The 22,882-nt window shown below is 47.1% G+C and overlaps 1 protein-coding gene across 1 annotated transcript in view; it reads right to left on the reverse strand.

Moving 5' to 3' along the window:
- Positions 1–22,882, reverse strand: part of tbca (tubulin cofactor a) — a 102,600-nt gene that overhangs the window by 54,484 nt on the left and 25,234 nt on the right. Inside the window, exon 2 of the mRNA XM_038805546.1 lies at positions 1,371–1,476. Coding sequence (XP_038661474.1) covers positions 1,371–1,476 — 106 coding nt within the window. The remainder of the gene's footprint in view (positions 1–1,370; positions 1,477–22,882) is intronic.

The following is a 22,882-nucleotide window of genomic DNA, read 5'->3' on the forward strand; positions in this document are numbered from 1 at the left end:
ACAGATCCTTAAAAGTGGCAGCACAAGTGAAAATGGTGGTAAAGAAAGCTTATGGCATGCTTGCCTTCATAGGACGGGGTATAGAGTATAAAAGCTCGCAAATTATGTTACAGTTATATAGAACGTTAGTTCGGCCACATTTGGAATACTGTGTCCAATTCTGGTCACCACACTACCAGAAGGACGTGGAGGCTTTAGAGAGAATACAGAAAAAGTTTACCAGGATGTTGCCTGGTATGGAGGGTATTAGCTATGAGGAGAGATTGAACAAACTGGGATTGTTCTCCCTAGAGAGACAGAGGACGAAGGGCTACCTGATGGAAGTTTATAAAATTATTAGGGGTATAGATAGAGTGAACAGTTGGAGGCTTTTTCCCAGGGCGGAATTGAAAATTTCAAGGGGGCACAAGTTCGAGGGGAGGGTGGATAGGTTCAGTGGAGATGTGCGGGGAGTTTTTTTTTTTTTTACACAGAGGGTGGTGGTGGCCTGGAATGCACTGCCAAGTGAGGTGGGTGAGGCAGATATGTTAGCGACCGTTAAGACTTATTTGGATAAGCACATGAATAGACGAGGTACAGAAGGATACAGGCGCTTGGTCTAGATAGGACACGTGCTCGACGCAGGCTTGGAGGGCCAAAGGGCTTGTTCCTGTGCTGTATTGTTCTTTGCAACACAAGACTATATGAATGCTAAAAAGCAAAATCAACACGTTACAGATAGAGCTAGGTGCTCCCACAGCCAATGGATCAGATCAAAATTCTGCAGTCCTATCATGTTCAGTGAAAGGTGCCGGGTCTAATTGAAATTACCCTGGAAAGGCAAAGTATCTCAAAAATGTTTACAGGTTAAGCAAGAAATTTCAGCACTGCTAAATGCAGTAACTACACAAGTGGTATTTTCCACTAATAGGACATAGGAGTGGTTGATTTCTATCTCTGAAGGACATTAATAGGCCAGATTTATTAATTCATTGAATTAAAATTTCACCAGCTGCCTTGGTAGTTTTTAAACCCATTTGCTTGGGCCTACTAGTTCAGTGACATTACCACCCTGCCATCACCTCTCAAACATGGTTGACAGAAAAATGCAGTAACTATGAAGGAATTTGCTTACTTTGACAAAGAAATATGGCTTCCAACAAGCTTACTAAATTTGTTATAATAATTCTGAAATTATTTCTTTACAAACTTTAAATGTTGGACATTGATCATTAATTGACAATATAAGATTAGCGTTTATATTTCAATTTTAATCTGTTTAAATTTTTTTCAAAGGGTATAAAACACTAGCATTAGCATTTGACCGCTTTTGACATTGATGGTCATTAAGTCGTTTCCAAATACATCTTAAAGCGGAGAAGCAACTTTACCTGCTTTTTAACCACATATTGATCATTTCCATCAACTTTCATTTTCTCAACTTTTTCTTCCTGCTGTTTCGCCTCTTTTTCATACATGAGCTTTTCCTTTGCCAGCCTGCGGAAAACAATTACAACAACAGTCAAATCAGATTTACAAAATTAAAAACTTTTCATTCCCAAGTACATATGAAAAATTCAGAGCATTTGTGATACTCCCAAGTACATCAACAGTATTAGAAAAAAAAACTATCAATTTATTACTCGGGTCATGATTTTTCCCCGACATCTCACAACAAAGTTTTTATTTGTAGAAAAAAATTCTATAGCATTTAAGTATTTACATATTCAAATGGACAAACGTTTGAATTATTGGTGCTAACAGCACTATTACTCAATACATTTAAATTTGTTTACTTTATGATTAACGTGGATAAAAACTAGTCCATCTTTTCCTCAGATTGTCGTTTTTATACAGGCGCCATAAATCCAACCATTTGTAATCCAGCTGCACGCTCATTAGCTGCGATCCGTGGCGCGTTCAGCTCCTTTCTGCTCATTCCACTAATCTCCTGTCTTTACTCCATTTATTTGCCACTTTTGCTGCTGCTCCTCTACAAAATACAACGCTGCCCCTTCTAAGATTAATTGATCATCAATTTAGTCCTAATTTGGATCAAGTCAGGTGGTAAATGGACCACTTTTGCTTGATTGTTAGTGAAATGTGTGCAAGTACATTGATAAATTTTGATTATTTGTCAATTACCACCAAATGAACTAAATCTATTGAATAAATTCCTGCCTGATTGCCATAATAGAGTTTGAAAATATTGCTATTGATAATGATTCCCATTAATAGTTTCTTCCGACTGCTGTTGCCTGGTTGTCGGCAAGACAACAAAGAATTCATTTTTCATAACATCAGCTGCATGTGCCTGAGCAATCCTTCATTAATCAGCTACATTATGGGGCCGCTCCTCTGTAATGTGTGTTGCTTTGCTCAGAAAGCTTAAAACACTTTGTCATATTTTATGTCAATTACCAGTAATTTTAATATCCTTCCATCAAAGCATCTTGTAATAGTTAGCATATGCTACAGCAAGAATTTTAAGCTTCTTTGAGATCACTTGTCTTACAGTTATGCTTGTGTTTAGTCATGCTGTCTTAGGAGTGCAAAAAAATAAATAAGTGACAAGCTAATGAAAAGCAATTCTATAGTCTTAATTTGTATTTTGTATGCTAAGTCACTTATACGAAGGGTGGAGCTGGGCTTATTTTAAATGAATCTGCCAGTGCGTTTTCCCAAAGTTAATGGAAACGCAGCTCCCTGGAAAATGGAAAAAAGAATTAGACTCGACACACACTCAACTGCTTTAATACTGTATTTTTGAGCCATGTAGCTAGTGCCAGTTCAAATGACAAAACTAAATTACTGTTGTCATTTTATTAAGAGCATCCACTGCATCTGGCACTAACTCAAATGTGCAAAATTGCAGGAAAACCATGCACAGTTCTTTCAATGACCAAATAGCGGAGGGAAGATGAAGCAGTGCTTCATTTTACTTTGCACTATGACTGCAGATCGTGCACAAGGTCATACACATATTGGTAGATCTGCACCTAGTATTGTTCCCGAATTATAAATGATTTAGGAAGTGAACTGTCGCTCAATAAATTCAATTTTAGTATCAATAGAATATTTTACCATGGACGAAACTGTTCTTTATAAAGGATAGAAATCGCCAATGACCTAGGATGAAATGGGATAGCACTCACATAATACATAACTTGTATTTATATATAATGTAGAAACATAAGTTGGTGCACGGAAGCACAAGCGAAAAAGTGATTGATCACTGCACCAAAGGCAGAACTAGGAGGGTGGCCAACACCTTTTTCCAAAAGAGGTGGGTCGTACAGGAAAAGGAAGGCTAATAATTCCAACACATAAGCTTGGGTATGGCAGGCTACAGGTGGTTATAGAAACAGAAAGCCCAAAACATTCGAGGAATTTAAAGGAGAGAATGTTAAATTGAGGGACAGAGGCCAATGCAGGCCAACAACAATGGGATGATGAGTGCAGTAGTACAGGATAGAATACAGTTGCAACTTACAGATGGGAAAGGTTAGGAAACCAGCAAGGCAAACCCTGGAATAATAATACCTGGAGGTGTCAACGATACACGTGGGAGTTTCAGCAGCAGATAGCCTGAGGTAGCAGCAATTGTGGATAAAGGTTAAAAAAAATGCAAATTTGTAGTCTCAATGATGGAGCAGATATAGAGTTAAAAGCTTAGTTCAGAGTTGAGTAAGTAACAGCAGTTGTGAACAGTCTGTTGAGACTGAAATAGTGGTGGAATGAGAGTTACTTCAGGGTGGTGAGGGCACAGAATCTATGACAAGGGCCAAGGAAAATGACATCAGTTATCTCCATGTTCAGCTGGAGGAAACAGTGACTCAGCCAAGTCTGGATGTCAGATAAGAAGTCAAGAGAGGGAGTGGAGAAGCGAAGCTGGATGGTATTGGCAAACATATGGGAAAAGAAGGGTGCAGGGATGGATTCTCGTGGAACCCCAGTGCTGGCAATGTGGGGATGGAGAGAGGGAGAGAGAAGCTACTGTGAAAAATAGTCTAGCCATGACTGGGTGGGTAAGAGTGGAACAAAATGATGACAAACCACATTGAGCTGGGCACAGGTGTGTTAGAGGAGGATATGGCTGACTGTGTTGAAGGCGACAGGGAGGTTGAGTTATGATAGAATGCATCATAGTCATGGTCACTGAAGATAATGTTTATGAATTGGTTAGGGCTGTTTCATTTCTATGGGATGAAGAAACCAGATTAGAGGGATTCAAGGAGCTTGCTGTGGGAGAGACAGGCATGAATCAGAGAGATGGCATCACAGTATCCATAACAGTATCGATTGGGGGGACTTCCGGTGGTGGCCATGGAGTGAGCGGTTGCATATTTGGTAGCTCCTGCACAGGTTGGAATTTTCAGTACTTTTCCTCATCTGAGGGGCGAACCTTTGGATGGAAAGTGGCGTAGGAGTGTCAGGAGACAAAGGTGTGACTGGTATGTTTGGTGGATGGATCCATGAACTAGGAGTGGGTCGGGAAGAATCTTCACGGTGTGCCACAGGTTAAGATGGCGGAGGGCAAAGGGCCTGTTCTGCCCGCCCAGTGGTCAACAGAACAGCTGGTGGACTTCTTAAATGAGGAGTTCATCCAGCAGAGGAGAGCCCTAGGAGGACCAAGCCACGGTGGTAGAGCCACTCAAAGCAGGGATTGACCGAGTGGAGCAAAGGCTGGAGTCCCGGGGCCAGGTGATCAAGAAAGTGGAGGAGCCAGCATGAGAAATGGCTCGCTTCATTGGTGGCCGAGGTGGGGTGATGCGGGAGACCCAAAAGAGGCTGAAGGAGAAGCTGGAGGATGTGGAGAACCGCTCCAGAAGGCTAAACACGCGGAATGTGGGGATGCCTGAAGGCATCGAAGAAGTGGAGGCCGGCCCATGTGTATGCTGGAAAAGCTGATGGGGGAGGGGGCCTTTGATCAGCCTCTGGAAGTCAACTGAGCGCACAGGGTGATGATGAGCAAGTCGCAGGCAGGCGAGCCGCCGAGGGCGACGGTGGTTTGGTTGCACCGCTTCTTGGACAAAGTGGTTTCTTCAGTGGGAGAGGCAGACGAGTGCACCTGGTAGGCGAACAAGCTGTGGGTGTACCAAGACCTGGGCGCAGAACTAGTGAAGAGGACCGGGTTTAACCGGGTCAAGGCTGCCCTTTTCAAGAAGGGGTGAGGTTTGGAGTGCTGTACCTAGCCTGCCTCTGGGTGACTTTCCAGAACTGAAAATAATATGTTGGTGTGCGAGAGGAGGAGATGGAGTTTTTGAGAGACAATGGACTGGCAGGGGACGGAGGACATTGAACTCTTTGAGGTTGTGTGAGGAGGTGTTTTATTTGGTGGCTTTTAGAAAACTCTTTCTCCTTTGAAATGTTTTGTTGGGTTTGATGGTGGGTGGGGTGGTTGGGGAGCATCAAGGGTGAGTTCACCCTTATCTGTTTCTTTGTTTCTTGAGGAAGTGCGGATGGGAGGGGGGGACATTAGGGTGGGGTAGGAGGTTTGGAGGCCTTGAGCGGGGGCTGCCATGCTAGCTGGACGAACTAGTTAATGGGAGCACAGTGGGGGTGGTCAGGTGGCTGGTGCAAGGGAGGGGGATGTGGCTGTTGTTTTGTCTGGGGGAGGGGGTTGCTGACAAGGTGGCTGGTGTGGCGCTGCTGGAAAGGGAGTGATGATGGTAGATATTGGAGGGTGGGCCGAGAGGGTCGCGTGACACAGATTGGGGGCTGGCCCAAAAAGGGATATGGCTGATCAGCAGTGGAGGGAGGTGGGGAGCCCCCCGGCCAGGCTGGTCACGTGAAACGTTAGGGAGCTGAATGGACCGATCAAACGGTTATGTGCGTGTTTCCGCACCTGCGGAGTCTGAAGACGGACGTGGCTTTTCTACAAGAGGCACATTAAAATATAATAGATCAGACAAGGCTGAGGAAAGGATGGGTAGGGCCGGTGCTCCACTCAGGGCTAGACATGAAGACGGAAGGGGAGGTGGCGGTTTTGGTGATGGGGATCAGGGGTTATGGGAAGAAGGCAGGAGAATAGGGATGAGAAAAATATCAGCCATGATCGAATGGCGGAGCAGACTTGATGGGCCGAATTCTGATCCTATGTCTTATGGTCTGATAAGCCCGTAGCGTTCGAGGTGGGGGACTTTGTGGCAGATGGAAGGGGGGGGGGGGGGGGGGGGGGGATCATGACAGTTAGTGGTAAGCTGGAGGGGATGCCGATGGTCCTGGCAAATGTTTATGCCCCAAAGTGGGATGACGTGGAGTTTAGGAGATGGGAGCTGGGGAAGATTTCTGACCTGGACTAGCACCGGCTAATCATTGAAGGAGGGGGGGATTTTTAACACAGTCATTGAATCAAGTTTGGACCAGGCGAGCCCGAGGTCGGGAAGGTGTCAGGGTGCGAAGGAGCTGAAGGGGTAAGGAATTCTCGTATTTTCACATGTGCACAGGGTGTACTTCCGATTGACTTTTTTGTTGTGGACAAGCGTTGTTGATAGGGGTGGCCGACTCGGAGTATTCTCCAATTGTGTTCTCAGACCACGTGCCGCACTGGGTGGATTTGCGAGTGGACCGGGGGGAGGTTTAGCGCCCGCAGTGGAGGTTGGATGTGGGGTGGTTGGCAGATGAGAAAGTGTGCAAGCAGGTGAGGGGCACATGGAGTTGAACAACACGAGGGAGGTAGGGTCACCACGCTGTGGGAGGCAATCAAGGCAGTGGTTCGGGGGGAGTTTATTTCGATTCGGGCACATAGGGAGAAGGTAGAACATGAAGAGATGGGAACGGTGGTGGAAGACATTTTAAGGGTGGACAGGAGGTATTCGGAGACAGGATTGTTGAGGGAGAGGCTCCTGGTGGAGTTTGGATTGGTGTCCATGGGAAGGCGGTAGGGCAGTTACAGAGGGCCAGTATACGAGTGTGAGGAGAAGGTGAGTAGGCTGCTGGCCCACCAGCTTATGAGACAGAAGGTGGTGAGGGAGATTGGTAGAGTAAAGGAAGGGCCAGGAAGGATGGTGTTGGACCGGGGGCGGGGCTTCCTCCCCTGCATTGGAGGCAGTTGACGGCGCAATCCATTGGCCACATTGCACTCTCGCTTGAGCACCGGTGAATGACGGGATGGCCCTCTCGTAGGCTTCCCGGAAGGTTTCACGCCTTTAGATTGACCCAAGTCCTGCCAGATGTCAAAATCAGGAAGCCACCCACAAGGGGCAGGACCAAACAGGGCAAGCATCACAGGATCCACCGGCATCCCAGGTTCAACACTGGTCAATACAAACATGGACAAGGCGGTACGATACCAGGGGGGTCTCGCGGGACATCGGAGATGGCTGGGTGGTCAAGGTCAGTGGAGGGTGACTCCCTGGCCCTCCCCTGGAATGCGGGCACCTTGGCACTGGCCAGCTGGCACATTGGCACGGCCAAGCTGGTAGGAGCACTGCCTGGGTGCAAGGGTGGTACTGTCAAGGATCAGAGGCCAAGGGGAGCCGTGCTCATGAATTGAGGGTGGAGGGGGGGGGGGGTTTCAAGGGTGGGGGTACCCTATCTGTGCACACCAGGTTTAGGTGAAATCCGTCAATTAGTTGAGATATATTGTTTACAGACATACAGACTAATAAACAAGGATGAAAACATTACCCCTGTCCGTGAAAAGGAGAGGAGCTGGGTCCGGTAGGGGGGTGGGGGGGAGGGGGGGGGGGGGGGGGGGGGGGTAGATTCCCAGTGAGTTAGGATGGAGGAAAGTCTGTGCAGGAGGTCAGGGCTGAGGGCATTGGCAACAGCACTGCTCCTGATGGCCCGGGTAAATATTCAGGGAGTCCAGCGGTGGTGGCGATGTTGACGATCTGGAGGCAGTTGCGGCAGTACCTAAGTTGTGGGCAGGTCAAAGGAGATGCCGATTAGGGGAACCATAGGTTTGAGCCAGGGAGGTGGGATGGGAATTTTTGGAGATGGGAGTTAGGATATTGAAGGATTTGTTTCTGGGGGGACCATAAGACCGGAGCAGAATTAGGCCACTCGGCCCATCGAGTCCGCCATTCAATCAAGGCTGATATTTTCCCATCCCCATTCTCCTGCCTTCTCCCCATAACTTCTGATCCCCTTATTAATCAAGAACCTATCTATATCTGCCTTAAAGACTCAGTGATTTAGCCTCCACACCCTTCTGCAGCAAAGAGTTTCACAGATTCACCACCCTCTGGCTGAAGAAATTCCTGCTCATCTTGGTTTTAAAGGATCGTACCTTTAGTCTCAGATTGTATTTGCGAAGTTGGAGGAGTTGGGGAGACATGGGCTGGGGCAGGGGGAGATGTTTAGATATCTGCAGGTCTGAGATTTCGCCAGGTAGGAGCTTCCCAATAGCGCTGGCCTCCACATTGCTCTCGAAGGTATCAACGGCAGGGGAATGGAGGGGGGTGGTGTCGCCGATTTATCGGGTGATTCTGGGGGAGGACAAGGTATCATTGGAGGGGATTAAATCGAAGTGAGAGGAAAAATTGGGGGAGGGCATGGAGGACAGGCTGTGGTGTGGAGGGTGAATGCCTCAACTCGTATGCGAGGTTGGAGCTGATACAGTTGAAGGTGGTGTATAGGGCGCACCTCACAAGGATAAGGATGAGCTGACTCTTTGAGGAGGTGGAATATGTGTGAGCGCTGTGGGGGGAGCCCCGCCAACCATGTTCACAAGTTTGGTCCTGTCCGAAACTAGAGGGGTATTGGAGGAAGGTTTTCAATGTTATCTCCAGGGTGGTGCATGTGAGGTCCGAACCAGGGCCCGTAGAAGCCATATTCGGGGTGTCAGACCAGCCAGAGCTGGAGGCGGATGCAGGGGCAGATGTCGTAGCTTTCGCCTCGCTGATTGCCCAAAGGCGGATCCTGTTGGGATGGAGGTCAGCTTCTCCGCCCTGTGCCTCGGCTTGGCGGGGGACCTGCTGAATTTTTTAACGCTCGAGAAGGTGACGTTTGAGTTGAGGGGAAGGATGGAAGGGTTCCACAATTCATGGGAATTGGTTATCATGCACTTTCAAGAATTGGATACTATCGAACATTAGGGTGAGGATTGAATGTATGGTTTATTGCCGATTATGTATGGGATGACCGTGGATTCTCTTTTTCTTTCTTGTTTTGTATTAGGGATGTAGGGGGGAGGTTTGGGGTTGTAGGATAAAGGGGTTGGCCAGCAGCACAGTTCAATTCCCGTACCAGTCTCCCCGAACAGGCGCTGGAATGTGGCAACTGGGGACTTTTCACAGTAACTTCATTTGAAGCCTACTTGTGACAATAAGCGATTTTCATTTTTATTGTATTTGTTATTGTTGGTTATCTTTTGTTGGGTGTACATTTGATGAAAATGTGGAAAATGAGAATTAAAATATTTTTTAAAAACCATTACCTCCACCCAATCTGGCTATAAGCAGCTTTTCCCTTCATTCCTGATTGTAGTCATACTTTCCTATCTGCTCAACAAATATTGAGAACCCATTCATATTACTTTGTTCAAATTTTTTTAGGAGGAGGTTATTAAACAAGTGCATACTTAATGGCACTCTCACCCTGAAAATGTAGCAGGTTCAGTTGGTGAGCCCCTTTCTTGAATTGCTGCAGTCCTTGCATGTAGGTAACCCAATGTACTATTAGGGAGGGTGCTCCAGGAATTTGGTCCAGTGACAGCAAAGCAACAGCAATACATTTTCAGGTCAGATTGGTGTTGAGTTGGAGAGAAATTTGCAAGCGGCGGTATTCCCATGTGTCAGCTGCCCTTGTTTTCCCAGGTGTAGGTGGTCATGACTCTGGAAGGTGCCGCTGAAGCAGTCTTGGTGAATTGTTGCAATGCACCTTGTATATGGTACAGACTGTGTCAGTAGCAGAGGGAGTAAATGCTTATGGTCGTGGATGGGGTGCCAATTAAGCTAGTTTCTTTATCCTGGATGGTGTTGAGCTTCAAGAGTGTTGTTCGAACTGCACTCATCCAGGTAAGCGTAGATTATGATCATAGATTATCATAGATTTTACAGTGCCGAAGGAGGCCATTCAGCCTATCGAGTCTGCACCGGCTCTTGGAAAGAGCACCCTAACCGAGGTCAACACCTCCACCCTATCCCCATAACCCAGTAACCCCACCCAAAACAGTGTGTGTTTTGGACACTAAGGGCAATTTATCATGGCCAATCCACCTAACCTGCACATCTTTGGACTGTGGGAGGAAACCGGAGCACCCGGAGGAAACCCACGCACACACTGGGAGGATGTGCAGACTCCGCACAGACAGTGACCCAAGCCAGAATTGAACCTGGGACCCGTGAAGCAATTGTGCTATCCACAATGCTACCGTGCTGCCGTCACACTACTGACTTATGTTTTGTAAATGATGGACGAGTGTTGGAAAATCAGAAGCGAGTTGCTCAACACAGAATTGTTACAGGAACAGTATTTATATAGCTGGTCCAGTTAAGTTTCTGGTCGATGGTAATCCCCAAGATGTTAATGACGGGAGATGGTCATGGTGCTGAATGTCAAGGGCAGAAAGTTAGATTCTCTTTTATTGGAGATCATTACCTGACACTTGTGGCACAAATGGTTCATGCCACTATTCAGTCCAAGTCAAAATGTTGTCCCGCTCTTGGTGCATATGGACTCTGAGGAGTTATGAATGGGACTGGGCAGTGCTTAACCATCAGCGAACATCCCATCTCCTGACCTGATGATGGAGGGATCATAATTGAGAAGCAGCTGAATATGGTTACGCTGAGGACACTGCCCTGAGGAATTCCTGCAGGAATGTCCTGGGGCTGAAACGATTGGCCTCCAACAACAAAACCATCTCCCTTGCAGGTTCCAACCAGTGGAGAGTTTTCCTCGAATCCAATTGACTTCAATTTTACTCTGGCTCCTTGATGCCACAGTTGGTCAATTGCTGCCATGAAGTCAAGGGCAGTCATTTTTACCATAACTCTGGAATTTAGCTTTTTTTTTAATAAACAATTTTATTGAGGTAATTTTTGGCTTTATAAACAGTTACAGACCTCATCAGAAAGGAAGCAAAAAAGGCAAAAATGTGCAAACATCCACGTACTTTCAATACTTCCATCGTAACATATTGCACAAGCCCGCTCCCCTCCCACCCGTACTACCCGCCATATTTTCCCTCCTCCTCTACTCTACCCCCCCCCCCCCCCCCTGCTGACGCTCACTCTCCCGCAAAGAAGTCAATAAATGGTTGCCACCTCTGGGTGAACCCCTGCACAGATCCCCTCAAGGCGAACTTAATTTTTTCCATCCCCAGGAAACTCGACATGTCCGCAAGCCACCACTCAGTCTTCGGGGGCTTTGAGTCCCACCACGCCAATAATATTCGTCGCCGGGCTATCAGGGAAGCAAAGGCCAACACATCGGCCTCTTTCTCCCCCGGACGCCCGGGTCTTCCGAAACCCCAAAAATTGCCACCCCTGGACTCATCACCACCCTTGTTTTTAGCACCTGGGACATGACCCCCGCAAATCCCTCCCAGTACCCCCTCAGCTCAGGGCATGCCCAAAACATGTGAACATGGTTCGCTGGTCCTCCCGTGCACCTAGCGCATTTGTCCTCTATCCCGAAAAATTTGCTCATCCGAGCCACCGTCATATGGGCCCGGTGAACGACCTTAAATTGGATCAGCCCGAGCCTAGCACATGTCGCGGTCGAGTTTACCCTACTCAGGGCCTCTGCCCACAGCCCATCCTCCATTTCCCCGCCAATCTCCTCCTCCCATTTAAGTTTCAGTTCCTCTGTCTGGGACCCTTCCTCCCTCATGAGCACCTTATATATACCCGAGACTCTGCCCTCCCCTTCTTCCCTCCTAGAGACTATTCTGTCGAGTATCCCCATTGGCGGGAGGCGCGGGAAAGATGGGACCTGTCTACGAACAAAGTCCCGCAACTGTAGGTATCTAAAATCATTTCCCCTTACCAACCCAAATTTCTCCTCCAAGCTCCTCAAACTCGCGAAGCTCCCTTTGAGGAACATATCACCCACCCTTCCCGCCCCTGCTCGCCGCCATACTCGGAACCCCCCATCCATACTGCCGGGGGCAAACCGATGGTTGTCGCAGATTGGCGCCCAGACAGACGCCCCCATCTCCCCCACATGCCTCCTCCACTGGCCCCATATCCGCAGGGTCGCCACCATTACCGGCTGGTGGTGTACTTGGCCGGCGGCAGCGGTAGAGGAGCCGTGACCAGGGCTTCCAAACTGGAGCCCCTGCACGAAGCCGCCTCCACCCGCTCCCAAATCGACCCTGTACCCACCATCCACTTCCTTATCATAGCGATGTTGGCCGCCCAGTAATAATTGACCAGACTCGGCAAAGCCAGCCCTCCCTCGCTGCGGTTCCTCTCCAACATCGCCTTCTTCACCCGCGGAGACTTTCCCGCCCAGACAAAGCTCATGATCAGCCCGTTAACTCTTTTGAAGAAGGACTGTGGGATAAAGATCGGGAGGCACTGAAAAATAAACAAAAATCGAGGGAGGATTGTCATCTTTACAGTCTGCACACTCCCTGCCAGCGACAGCGGGAGTGCATCCCATCTCCGAAACTCTCCCTTCATTTGCTCCACCACCCTGGCCAAATTTAACTTATGCAGCCTGCCCCAGTCTTGTGCCACCTCGATTCCCAAATACCGGAAATTTTCCTCAACTAGCCTAAACGGTAGCCCTCTCAATCTGTTCTCCTGGCTCCTTGCCTGGACCACAAACATTTCCCTCTTGACCGTATTTAATTTGTATCCTGAGAACTGGCCGAACTCCCTCAGCATTCCCAGTATAGTTCCCATCCCGGCCACTGGGTCCGACACGTACAGGAGCAGGTCGTCTGCATAAAGAGAAACCCTGTGTTCAACCCCGCCCCTCACCATCCCCTTCCAACCCTCTGCGGCTCTCAGCGCAATCGCCAGCGGCTCTATGGCCAGCGCAAACAGCAGCGGGGAGAGCGGGCAGCCCTGTCTGGTCCCTCGGTACAACATAACGTACTCCGACACTTCTCTGTTGGTCCTGACGCTGGCCCTCGGGGCCTGATATAATAATTTGATCCAATCCACCAGTCCCTCCCCGAACCCAAACCGTCCGAGCACCTCTCATAGATAGTCCCACTCCACCCGGTCAAAGGCCTTCTCGGCGTCCATTGCCACCACTACCTCCACCTCTCTACCCGCCGGGGGCATCATTATCACATTGAGCAATCTCCTCAGATTGGCCGCCAGCTGCCTACCTTTCACGAACCCCGTTTGATCCTCCCCAATCACCTCCGGTACACAGTCCTCCATTCTACCCGCCAGTACCTTTGCCAGGAGCTTGGCGTCTACATTAATCAGGGAGATTGGCCTGCAGGACCCGCACACCTCCGGGTCTTTACCCCGCTTTAATATCAGAGATATGGTGGCTTGTGACATTGTCGGCGGCAGGGCCCCTCTGTCCCTTGCCTCATTGAAAACCCTCGCCAAGACCGGGCCCACCAGCTCAGAGAACTTCCTATAAAACTCTACTGGGTATCCATCCGGCCCCGGGGACTTCCCCGTCTGCATGGCCTTTAGGCCCCCCAATACCTCCTCTACTCTAATCGGGGCCCCCAGCTCTTCCACTCGCCCCCCCCCCCCCCCCGCAACTGTTGGGAATGTTAACCCGTCCAGAAACCTTTTCATCCCCTCCGGTTCTTCCGGCGGCTCCGAAGTGTACAGCTTACGATAGAAGTCCTGGAATACCCTATTCAATTGTGCCGGATCCTCCACTTTGCGCCCCCCCTCGTCCCTCACTCTACCTATTTCCCTGGCCGCCTCCCTCCTCCTGAGTTGCTGCGCTAACAGTCTGCTAGCCTTTTCCCCATGCTCGTACACCACTCCCCTCGCCTTCCTAAGCTGTTCCACGGCCCTGCTCGTGGATAGTGCCCCCAGTTCCGCCTGTAGTCTCTGCCTCTCCCTGAGTAAAACCTCCCCCGGGGACTCCGCGTGCTCTTCATCTATCCGACCCATTTCCCTGACCAATCTATCCATCTCTGCCCGGTCTGCCTTGGCTCTGTGGGCCCCAAATGAAATCAGCTCCCCCCGCACTACTGCCTTTAGCGCCTCCCACACGGTCGCCGCTGAGACCTCCCCAGTGTCATTCACCTGCAGGTAATTTTTTATACATTTCCGAAACCTCTCGCAGATCCCCTCCTCCGACAGCAGTCCCACATCTAGCCTCCATTGCGGGCGTTGATAGCTCGCTCCCCCGAACTGCAGGTCCACCCAATGCGGGGCATGGTCTGAAATGGTAATTGCTGAGTATTCCGTGTTCTTTACCTCCCCCATACAGTCCCTGCTTAGTACAAAGAAATCTATCCTGGAATATACTTTATGGACGTGCGAGTAAAACGAGTAGCCCCTTCCTGTTGGCTGTCCCTCTCTCCAGGGGTCCACAGCCCCCATTTGCTCCATAAACCCTTTCAGCTCCCTTGCCATTGCTGAGAGTCTACCCGTTCTGGGACACGACCGATCCAAAGTCGGATCAAGGACCATGTTAAAGTCCCCTCCCATTATTAGCCTGCGAGAATCCAAGTCCGGGATCTTCCCCAGCACTCTTTTAATGAAGTCCACGTCATCCCAGTTCGGGGCATATATATTCACCAGCACCACTCTTCTCCCCTCCAGTCTGCCCCGTACCATCAGGTATCTGCCCCTGGAATTTAGCTATTTTGTCCATATTTGGGATTGTTTATTGACGGGGTGCAGTGCTACTAGAGTGCTCTGAAACACCGCTCCAGCACCTCCTGAGCACCGCTGGATGGAGCTCAAGGTTCCTGAGATCTAAACCAGTATCCATGCGGAGTTTGCCTACTGCACACGAATTCCCGGCTGTGATGGCTTGAGGATGCGAAACATGGCATATTGTTTCATTTTACTTGCTGGCAGCTATTATGGAATTCACGACCCAGAATAAGTCATTTGGCCCACCTATGTTGGGTTTATGTTCCACACAAGTCTCATCCCACCCTTCTTGATCACACTATCAGGGTAACCTTCAGCTTCTTTCTTTCTTCACAGTACAAGGTACAGTGACTGAGGGGAGCTCAGTGAATAGGCCCAGTAATACTAAAAGGAATAAAACACGAAGTAAAAACATAAATGGTAAGCGACGCGGCGGGTTGTTACATGAGATATGGGTTCAACGACAAGGAAAATTAGGAGAAAAGTTAAGAGGAAAAATAACTTAGGAAAGGTTACTGATCGAGGTGTTAAGATTCAAAACAAAGGTATAAAAGCCAACAAAGTGTACTTTATCTGAATGCTCATAGTATTCAGAATAAGGTCAATTTTAATTTTTTTTTTAAAATTTAGATTACCCAATTATTTTTTCCAATTAAGGGGCAATTTAGTGTGGCCAATCCACCTACTCTGCACATTTTTGGGTTGTGGGGGTGAAACCCACGCAGACACGGGGAGAACGTGCAAACTCCACACGGACAGTGAACCAGAGCCGGGATCGAACCTGGGACCTCAGCGCCGTGAGGCAGCTGTGCTAACCACTAGGCCACCGTGCTGCCCTCGGAATAAGGTAAATGAGTTGATGCCGCAAATCATCGTGAATGACTATGATTTAGTGGCCATGACTGAAACATGGTTAAAGGATGGTCACGGCTGGGAGTTAAATATCCACGGGTATCAAACTATTTGGAAGGACAGAGTGGATGGTGAGGGAGGTGGTGTAGCTCTGTTATTTAAGGATGACATCCGGGCAATAGTAAGGGATGACATCGGTGGTATGGAGGATAAGGTTGAATCCATTTGGGTGGAAATCAAAATTGTAAGGCAAAAAAGTCACTGATAGGAGTAGTCTACAGGCCACCAAATAGTAACATTATGGTGGGGCAGGCAATAAAGAAATAACGGATGCATGTAGAAATGGTACAGCAGTTATCATGGGGGATTTTAATCTACATGTCGATTGGTTTAACCAGGTCGGTCAAGGCAGCCTTGAGGAGGTGTTTATAGAATGTATTCGCGATAGTTTCCTAGAACAGTATGTAATGGAACCTACGAGGGAACAAGCGGTCCTAGATCTTGTCCTGTGTAGTGAGACAGGATTGATTCATGATATCATAGTTAGGGATCCTCTCGGAAGGAGGGATCACAATTTGGTGGAATTTAAAATACAGATGGAGGGTGAGAAGGTAAAATCAAACACTAGTGTTTTGTGCTTAAACAAAGGAGATTACAATGGGATGAGAGAAGAGCTAGCTAAGGTAGACTGGAGCAAAGACTTTATGGTGAAACAGTTGAGGAATAGTGAAGAACCTTCCAAGCGATTTTTCACAATGCTCAGCAAAAGTTTATACATACAAAAAGGACGGTAGAAAGAGGGGAAATCGACCGTGGATATCTGAGGAAATAAGGGAGAGTATCAAATTGAAGGAAAAAGCATACAAAGTGGCAAAGAATAGTGGGAGACAAGAGAACTGGGAAATCTTTAGGGGACAACAGAAAGCTACTAAAAAAGCTATAGAGAAGAGTAAGATAGAGTATGAGAGTAAACTTGCTCAGAATATGAAAACAGATAGTAAAAGTTTCTACAAATATATAAAACAAAAAAGAGTGGCTACAGTAAATATTGGTCCTTTAGAGGATGAGAAGGGAGATTTAATAATGGGAGATGAGGAAATGGCTGAGGAACTGAACAGGTTTTTTGCGTCAGTCTTCACAGTGGAAGACACAAATAACATGCCAGTGACTGATAGAAATGAGGCTATGACAGGCGAGCAGCCTTGAGATGATTATTAAACAAAGAAAATTACAGCACAGGAATAGGCCCTTCAGCCCTCCCAGCCTGCGCCGATCCAGATCCCTTTATCTAAACCTGTCGCCTATTTTCCAAGGATCTACTTCCCTCTGTTCCCCGCCTGTTCATATATCTGTTTAGATGCATCTTAAATGATGCTATCGTGCCCGCCTCTACCACCCTCTGCATAAAAAACTTTCCACGCACATCTCCTATAAACTTTCCCCCTCTCACCTTGAAATCGTGACCCCTTGTATTTGACACCTCCACTCTTGGAAAAAGCTTGTTGCTATCCACCTGTCCATACCTCTCATAATTTTGTAGACCTCAATCTGGTCCCCCCTCAACCTCTGTCTTTCCAACGAAAACAATCCTAATCTACTCAACCTTTCTTCATAGCTGGCACCCTCCATACCAGGCAACATCCTGGTGAACTTCCTCCGCATCCTCTCTAAAGCATCCACATCCTTCTGGTAATGTGGCGACCAGAACCACACGCAGTATTCCAAATGTGGCCTAACGAAAGTCCTATACAACTGTAAAATGACCTGCCGACTCTTGTACTCAATACCGCACCCGATGAAGGCAAACATGCTGTATGCCTTCTTGACCACTCTATCGACCTGCGTTGCCACCTTCAGGGTACAATGGACCTGAACTCCCAGATCTCTCTGTACATCAATTTTCCTCAGGACTCTTCCCTTGACCGTATAGTCCGTTCTTGAATTGGATTTTCCAAAATGCATCACCTCACATTTGCCTGGATTGACCTCCATCTGCTATTTCTGTGCCCAACTCTCCAATCTATCTATATTTTGCTGTATTCTGTGACAGTCCCCCTCGCTCTCTGCAACGCCACCAATCTTAGTATCATCTGCAAACTTACTAATCGGATCACCTATACCTTCGTCCAGATCATTTATGTATATCACAAACAACAGTGGTCCGAGCACGGATCCCTGTGGAATACCACTAATCACCCTCCTCCATTTTGAGACACTCCCTTCCACCACTACTCTCTTATCTCCTGTTGCCCAGCCAATTCTTTATCCATCCAGCAAGTACACCCTGAACCCCATGCAACTTCACTTTTTCCATCATGGGAAACTTTATCAAACGCCTCACTGAAGCCCATGTATATGACATCTACAGCCCTTCCCTCATCAACTAACTTTGTCACTTCCTCTATTAGGTTTGTAAGACATGACCTTCCCTGCACAAAACGATGCTGCCTATCACTGATAAGTCTATTTTCTTCCAGATGTGAATAGATCCTATCCCTCACTATCTTCTCCAACAGTTTGCCTACCACTGACGTCAAGCTCAAAAGTAGATTATCCCTGCTACCTTTCTTAAAACCAAGGGACAACATTAGCAATTCTCCAGTCCTCCGGGACCTCACCCATGCTGAAGGATGCTGCAAAGGTATCTGTTAAAGCCCCAGCTATATCGTCACTTGCTTCCCTCAATAACCTGGGATATATCCCATCCTGACCTGGGGACTTGTCCACCTTAATGCCTAATACCCAAAACTTCCCCCTTCCTTATGCCAACTTGACCGAGTGTATTTAAACATCCATCCCTAACCTCAACATCCGTCATGTCCCTCTCCTTGAATACCGATGCAAAGTACTCATTAAGAACCTCGCCCATTTCCTCTGACTCCACGCACAAATTCCCTCTTTTGTCTTTGAGTGGGCCAATCCTTTCTCTAGTTACCCTCGTGCTCCTTTTATACGAATAAAAGGCTTTGGGATTTTCCTTAACCCTGTTAGCCAAAGATATTCATGACCCCTTTTAGCCCTCTTTATTGCGCGTTTGAGATTTGCCCTACTTTCGCTATATTCCTCCAAAGCTTCATCAGTTTTAAGTCTGATTTAAGATCTGTTTTAAGTCTAAGTAAAGGGCTGGTTTAGCACATTGGGCTAATTCGCTGGCTTTGAAAGCAGACCAAGGCAGGCCAGCAGCACGGTTCAATTCCCGAACAGCCTCCCCAAATAGGCGCCGGAATGTGGCGACTAGGGGCTTTTCACAATACTTCATTTGAAGCCTACTCGTGACAATAAGCGATTTTCACTTCAAGTCACCTAGATCTTATGTATGCTTCCTTTTTCATTTTAGCTAATCTCACAATTCCACCCGTCATCCATGGTTCCCTCATCTTGCCATTTCTATCCCTCATTTTCACAGGGACATGTCTATCCTGCACTCTAATCAACCTTTCCTTAAAAGACTCCCACATTTCAAATGTGGATTTACCCTTAAACAGCTGCTCCCAATCCACATTCCCTAGCTCCAGCCGAATTTTGTTATGCTTGGCCTTTCCCCAATTTAGCACTCTTCCTTTAGGACCAAAATACTCCACATTTGGAGTATTGTCATCACTAAGGAGGTAGTGATGGGCAAGCTAATGGGGCTAAAGGTAGACAAGTCTCCTGGCTCTAATGGAATGCATCCCAGAGTGCTAAAAGAGATGTCTAGGGAAATTGCAAATGCACTAGTGATAATTTACCAAAATTCACTAGACTCTGGGTGGTCCCGGTGGATTGGAAATTAGGAAACGTGACACCACTGTTTAAAAAAGGAGGTAGGCAGAAAGCGGGTAATTATAGGCCAGTGAGCTTAACTTTGGTAGTAGTGAAGATGCTGGAATCTATCAAGGAAGAAATATGTTCTATGTTCTATGTTCTAAATAGCGAGGGATCTGGATAGAAATTGTCCCATTGGGCAGACGCAGCATGGGTTCATAAAGGGCAGGTCGTGCCTAACTAATTTAGTGGAATTTTTTTGAGGACATTACCAGAGTGGTAGATAATGTGGAGCCAATGGATGTGGTATATCTGGATTTCTAGAAAGCCTTTGACAAGGTGCCACACAAAAGGTTGCTGCATGAGATAAAGATGCATGACATTAAGGGTAAAGTAGTAGCATGGATAGAGGATTGTAATTAATAGAAAGCAAAGAGTGGGGATTAATGGGTGTTTCTCTGGTTGGCAATCAGTAGCTAGTGGTGTCCCTCAGGGATCAGTGTTGGGCCCACAATTGTTCACAATTTACATAGATGATTTGGAGTTGGGGGCCAAAAGCAATGTGTCCAAGTTTGCAGATGACACTAAGATGAATGGTTAAGCAAAAAAAGTGCAGAGGATACCAGAAGTCTGCAGAGGGATTTGGATAGGTTAAGTGAATGGGCTAGGGTATGGCAGATGGAATACAATGTTGACGAATGTGAGGTTATCCATTTTGGTAGGAATAACAGCAAAAGGGAGTATCATTTAAATCAGGGGTGGGCAAACTTTTCCGTGCAAGGGCCACATTCAGAAATTCACAATTCACAAAGGGCCGCATAGTACGTATATAAAGTAAAATAATTACTTCACCCGGTTATGATTCTGGGCGCCTCATATAGAACATAGAACAGTACAGCACAGAACAGGCCCTTCGGCCCTCGACGTTGTGCCGAGCAATGATCACCCTACTCAAGTCAACGTATCCACCCTATACCAGTAAGTAACCCAACAGCCCCCCCCCCCATTAACCTTAAAAAAAATTAAAAAAAAAAAAAAAAATTTAAAAAAAAATTTTTTTTTTTTTTTTTTTTTTAGTGACTTGGTGGGCCGCAGAAATACCTTTGGCGGGCCGCATGCGGCCCGCGGGCCGTAGTTTGCCCACCCCTGATTTAAATGATAAAATATTAAAACATGCTGCTGTGCAGAGAGACCTGGGTGTGCTAGTGCATGAATCGCAAAAAGTTGGTTTGCAGGTGCAACAGGTGATTAAGAAGGCAAATGGAATTTTGTCCTTCATTGCTAGAGGGACGGAGTTTAAGACTAGGGATTTTATGCTGCAATTGTATAAGGTGTTAGTGAGGCCACACCTGGAGTATTGTGTTCACTTTTGGTCTCCTTACCCGAGAAAGGACGTACTGGCGCTGGAGGGTGAGCAGAGGAGATTCACTAGGTTAATCCCAGAGCTGAAGGGGTTGGATTACGAGGAGAGGTTGAGTAGACTGGGACTGTACTCGTTGGAATTTAGAAGGATATGGGGGGATCTTATAGAAACATATAAAATTATGATGGGAATAGATAGGATAGATGCCGGCAGGTTGTTTCCGCTGGCAGGTGAAAGCAGAACTAGGGGGCATAGCCTCAAAATAATATGTGGAAGTAGATTTAGGACTGAGTTCAAGAGGAACTTCTTCACCCAAAGGGTTATGAATCTATGGAATTGCTTGCCCAGTGAAGCAGTTGAGGCGCCTTCATTAAATGTTTTAAAGATAAAGATAGATTTTTTTTGAAGAATAAAGGGATTAAGGGATATGGTGTTTGGGCTGGAAAGTGGAGCTGAGTCCACAAAAGATCAGCCATGATCTCATTGAATGGCGGAGCAGGCTCGAGGGGCCAGATGACCTACTCCTGCTCCTAGTTATTATGTTCATGTGGTTATCATTGAATGGTTACAGCACAGGAGGTCATCCAGCACATTGTGTCAATTCTTTGCAACAGCAACTTGACCAGTCCCACTCCTCACCATTTCCCCAATAACCCTCCAAAATATTGTCTCCTCAGATTATCCAGTTCCCTTTTGAAAGCCGCAACTGAATTGGTCTCCACCACACAACTCAGGCAGATCCAAACCACTTGCATAGAAACATACATAGGTCAGTCTGACCTTCAAACCTGCTCCGCTATTCATTATGATCATGGCTGATCATAGAGTTCAATACCCTGATCCCGCCTTCTTTCCATAACCCTTGATCCCTTTAACCCCATGAGCTATATTTAATTCCTTCTTGAAATCACACAACATTTTGGCCTCAACTACTTTCTGTGATAGTGAATTCCACAGATTCACCACTCTGAGGAAAAAGATTTCTCCTCACCTCAGTCCGAAAAGGTTTACTCCTTATTCTCAAACTGTGAGCCCTAGTTCTGGACTCACTCAGCATCAGGGACATACTTTCTGAATATACCCGGACTAACCCTGTTAAGAGTTTTATAAGTTCTATGAGATCCCCTCTCACAGTGCTAAGCTCCATTGAAAATATGTGTGGGCGGCACGGTAGCATAGTGGTCAGCACAGTTGCTTCACAGCGCCCGGGGCCCAGGTTCAATTCCTAGCTTGGGTCACTGTCTGTGCAGAGTCTGCACGTTCTCCCCATGTTTGCGTGGGTTTCCTCCGGGTGCTCCTGTTTCTTTCCACAAGTCCCGAAAGACGTGCTGTTAGGTTAATTGCATATTCTGAATTCTCCCTCTGTGTACCCGAACAGGTGCCAGAGTCTGGCAACTAGGGGATTTTCACAGTAACTTCATTGCAGTGTTAATGTAAGCCTACTTATGACACTAATAAAGAGGGTTATAATTCTAATCGAGTTAGACTCTCATGTGACAGTCCCGCCATCCCAGGAACCAGCCTGGTATACTTTTGCTGCACTCGCTCCATAGCAAGAACATCCTTCCTCAGATAAGGACACCAAAGCTGCACACACTACTCCAGGTATGGCCTCACCAACGCTTTGTACAACTGCAGTAAACATCCCTATTCCTACACTCAAATCCTCTCACTATGAAGGGTTACATACCTTTTGCCTTCTTTACAGCCTGCTGTACCTGCACACTTACTTTCAGAGACTGATGCACAAGGACATCAAGGGCTCGCTAAGTACCCATTTCACTCAATTTACACCCATTCAAATAATAATCTACCTTCCTATTTTTGCTAACGAAGTGGATAACCCCACATTTATCCACATTATGCTGCATCTGCCACACAGATGCCCACTTACTCAGCCTGTTCAAATCACGCTGAGGCATCTCTGCATCCTTCTTGCAGCTCTCCCTCCCACCCAACTTTGTGTCATCTGCAAACGTGGAGATAATTAGTTCCTCGTCCAAATCATTAATATATAATGTGAACAGTTGCGGTACCCCACTAGTCACTGCCTGCCAATGGGAAAAAGAGACCCATTTATTCCAACTCTTTCCTGCCTGTCTGCTAACCAGCTTTCAATCCACGTCAAGACACTACCCACAATCCCATGCACTTTAACTTTACATAGCAATCTGCTAGGTGTGAGACTTTGTAGAAAGCACTCCAAAAATCTAAATAAACCACATCCACTGGTTCT

Source organism: Scyliorhinus canicula, chromosome 8 (genome assembly GCF_902713615.1).
Source record: "Scyliorhinus canicula chromosome 8, sScyCan1.1, whole genome shotgun sequence".
Lineage (NCBI taxonomy): Eukaryota > Metazoa > Chordata > Chondrichthyes > Carcharhiniformes > Scyliorhinidae > Scyliorhinus > Scyliorhinus canicula.